Genomic DNA, 3,614 nt, shown 5'->3' on the forward strand with positions numbered 1-3,614 from the left:
CCCCCCCCCGCCATAAGAAACCCAGTAAGCGTAGGAGCGAGAGGGGGGGGGGGGGGGGGGGGGGGGGGCGTGTACATGGAGGGGAGGGGGGATAATACCATGGACGACGAATCGGTTACTGTTGAAACCCGAAAAGGCGTCTTTTTTTTTTTTCATTTCATTCTTTTCATTCTTTTCCCTTTTTTTCTCGAGTGTCAGAGATGCAATGCTTTGTATGTACTATAGTAGAAGTAGATAACAATACCATGTATTGATATATAGATACTGCAGCTGCTGCATGGCGCCTATATGTACCTCTCGTAAAGATGGGAAGACCCTGTATATTGCAATATATGCCCATCATGTGATCCCCCTCTTACCGTCTCACCAGGGGTACGGGACGCTCTCACACGACAAAAAAAGAAGTCGGCGCTCGCTACTCCGCGGGCTCCGCTCTGCCCCCTCCCCCCCCCCCCCCTGGACTCTACATATATAGTATATAGTAGTAACCTTGGGGTGTGTGTGTGTGTGTGTACCTACCTCTATAAGTGAAGATGAAGAGATTGGACAAGGGATCCTGTCAGTTGTTGGGGGTCACGGTCGACTCGTGATACCATATTGATACCGTCTCGATGCCCTGGACCTGGCCACGAGGTCACCAAGGTCACCACCACCAACCACACCAAACCCTCCCCTCTCTCTCCCTCGCCCCCCCTCCCCTTCCCTTCTTCTCCCCCTCCCCTCCTTATTAAAAGCTTAATGGCTGCAAAGAGGTATTGCTTGTACATCAGTAGGCTGCAGTATTGCTACCCCCATGCATACATATGCGTGCAGATGGCTTTCCCCAATCTAAACCAGCCAACGAGGACGTGTGGACCGAGAAAGAGTTCCACAGGAGGCAGGCTTTTCGCGACGGAAGCCACGAGTTCAGGTTCAGGGATATTGCCTGGGTAGTGTACTGCTCGTACCGTAACGTGCGGCTCTTCTCTCACGGCTGGGCACGAGATGAGAAAATGAAGACGAAGCTCTCACTCTTCTCTCCTCTTCTCTCATCTTCTCTCTTCTTTTTGATGGAGAGGGAAATCCACTTCAGAGTGCTTCAGAGCGCTGCGAAAAGCGGATATGTATATGCTATATCATATATATATGCACATATATACATATATATATATGCACATATATACATATATATATATATATATATATATATATACACATTTATACACATATATACACATATATATACATATTACTTGTACATCTAATGCACACACACACACACACACACACACACACACACACACATATTATACAGTTGAGCTGAGGCAACATCAACTATGTCATCAAATACAAGCATTCCCCAGAAACCTGAAGACCGATATCCGCCCCCTTTTTTTTTTCCTTGCAAAAAAAAAAAAAAGGGATTATTTTAATATTCACTATTTGATGTTTTTCTTTCTTTTCCTTTCTTCGAATTGTCTCCTGTTCCCAAATCGGTATTCTGTCTCTCTCCTTCTCTTCCACATCCACCTCCTCTCCTCCTTCCTCCTTGATCTCGGAAAACTCCGTATCAACATTTGACGACAAGAGAACCAACCCCCCCCCCCCCCCCCCCCCCCTCCTAGAAAAAAAAATTCTTTCTCGGACGTCTCTGTCTTTTTTCTTCTCCTTTTTTTTTTCCCCGGTTTAGTGTGGTTGGCAAAGCACGGGTACGCGTATTCGGGCATTCGGTGATTTGGGGGCCATCGCGATGCGAGATGAATTGGCAACCCTAAAATGAGACAGTCAAGACGCATGACTGAGAGTCAACACATGACTGAGCATGACTGAGTGGAAAGTGATTCCTTCCATAGTTCTGTATCAGTCGTACTGAGCTGTGCATAGCCTTTTGAAAAAAAAAAATTGAAAAAAAAAATTGAAAACCGAAAAAAAAAGCTTAGTTTAATTTAGTCAGCGGGGCGGGGAGGGGGAAGGAGGGGAGGGGGCTGTTGCTGTCGTTGTCGAAGTCTCTCATCGTCCCTGACCTTTTTTTTTTCGTTTCTTCTTTTCTTTTCTTGTTTTCTTTCTCATTGAATTTCTTAGACAACTTCCCGATATCAAGCATCAAGTCATTGCTATCATTGATATCATCGATAGTCTTATTAGGAGTCAGTGGAGTTCCCAAGCGGCGATTTCCACTCCCGTAGACCATCTTGCTACTACGGAGCAGTTTGACAAGTTACAAGGCGGTGGAACCCCTCAAATGCCGGCAGCATATTAGCCCTATCAGCCAGAATAGTGGTCCCCCCCCCCCCCCCCCCCTACGGATTATGAATCAAAATCTACGACGTCAGGGAAAGACCGAGATGACAGTGTGCATAGGAAGCGAGGGGGGGGAGTGCGAGGTGAGAAGAGCGAGACGTAGGTCTTTTACTCCTTGGGGAAGTAGCTGATACTCCCGCTAACGCACTGGGGATAATTCTCTGCTGTTCCGTTCGCTCTCTAGCCCTACGGGAGTGCGGACAGCTCGGACTCCCTTCTGTTGATATTGTATCCACATCGGACCAGAGCGCATCAGAGCCCCCGATTGAGATAGCGGGGGCTCGTGGTTCTTTTTTCTTCTTTCCTTTTTTTTTCTTTTTTTCCTCTCTCCTCTTTTTTTTTTTTTTAATTTATTTCAGTCGACCTGACTTGACCTTGCATCTCTCCTCGTCACTCGAGGACTTGTGATGCAGACGAGACTTTGAAAGAGAAAAAGAAAAAGAAAAGTCCACTTCAGAACACATGCTCCTTCTCCTCTGAATATATTATCATTCCCGAGGGATGAAAAAAGGAGCGACTCTCCGCGTACACATGTTGGAAGAGGTTGGAGCAAGAACCCGTCATGTCCAGTCGGCACCGGAGTTTGATCGGACTTGCGGACTTATTCTACCGCGGCGGCCCTGATTCCTAACCCCGGTCCCTTGTCTTGGCCTTCCTCTTCCCACGGCTTCTATCCGCACACACGAGCCTATACGGGTACAGCGCTCGGCCTACCTGTAAATTCTGATTGTTGCAATGCTCCGGCTGCTCGCTCTGGCAACTGGCAGCGGGCGTTTCTGGTACATGGGATGTGCACTACGTACACCCCCCCCCTCCACCATACGTGCTCGTACTGCCAGCAGCTCGCACTATCCCGATTCCGCGCACGCGCATATGGAGAGGGAGGTATACATGTAAGTGAGGAATAGATCAATAGATAAAATTAAAAAAAAAAAATGGAAGGAGAGGTGATATAGAACCGTGATCTTCCCTGCGTGTGAATTATGCGATACTGCTTAGAGTGATACTGAATATGGCATTTTACGATTACCACCCATAAACACGATCCCTTCGAGGTTTCTGGTCTCCTCAACTATCACTTTTCCCCCCTCTTCTCTGAGGGACAGCTTGCAAGGCCCTTTTGCCACCGCCCCCAGATACAACCTTGCAGTCGTCATTCGCATCTCTTTAGACTCACGTTAGCACGAGCTTGCCCAGAGAATGGAGAGGTTCCCGACCGTGAACCTAGCAGCAGTCTAGCCACGGCGGTAGGGACCACAAGGTTGGGATCTTCTGGTGACGGAACAGGAAGTCGTCGCTCTTCCGTCCCGGAGAGGAGGGCGTGTGCGGGCGGG

At 48.1% G+C, this 3,614-nt stretch overlaps 1 protein-coding gene across 1 annotated transcript; it reads left to right on the forward strand.

Moving 5' to 3' along the window:
* Nucleotides 1-803: 803 nt before the first annotated feature.
* On the forward strand, nt 804-1,351 carry GMORB2_5338 (uncharacterized protein; the record flags this gene model as incomplete). The annotated part of the gene is made up of 2 exons (XM_035467312.1): nt 804-953; nt 1,334-1,351. The coding sequence occupies 2 exons, from the start codon at nt 804-806 to the stop codon at nt 1,349-1,351; spliced, it is 168 nt and encodes a 55-aa protein (XP_035323324.1).
* Nucleotides 1,352-3,614: the final 2,263 nt, after the last annotated feature.

Source organism: Geosmithia morbida (genome assembly GCF_012550715.1).
Source record: "Geosmithia morbida isolate 1262 chromosome Unknown scaffold_3, whole genome shotgun sequence".
Lineage (NCBI taxonomy): Eukaryota > Fungi > Ascomycota > Sordariomycetes > Hypocreales > Bionectriaceae > Geosmithia > Geosmithia morbida.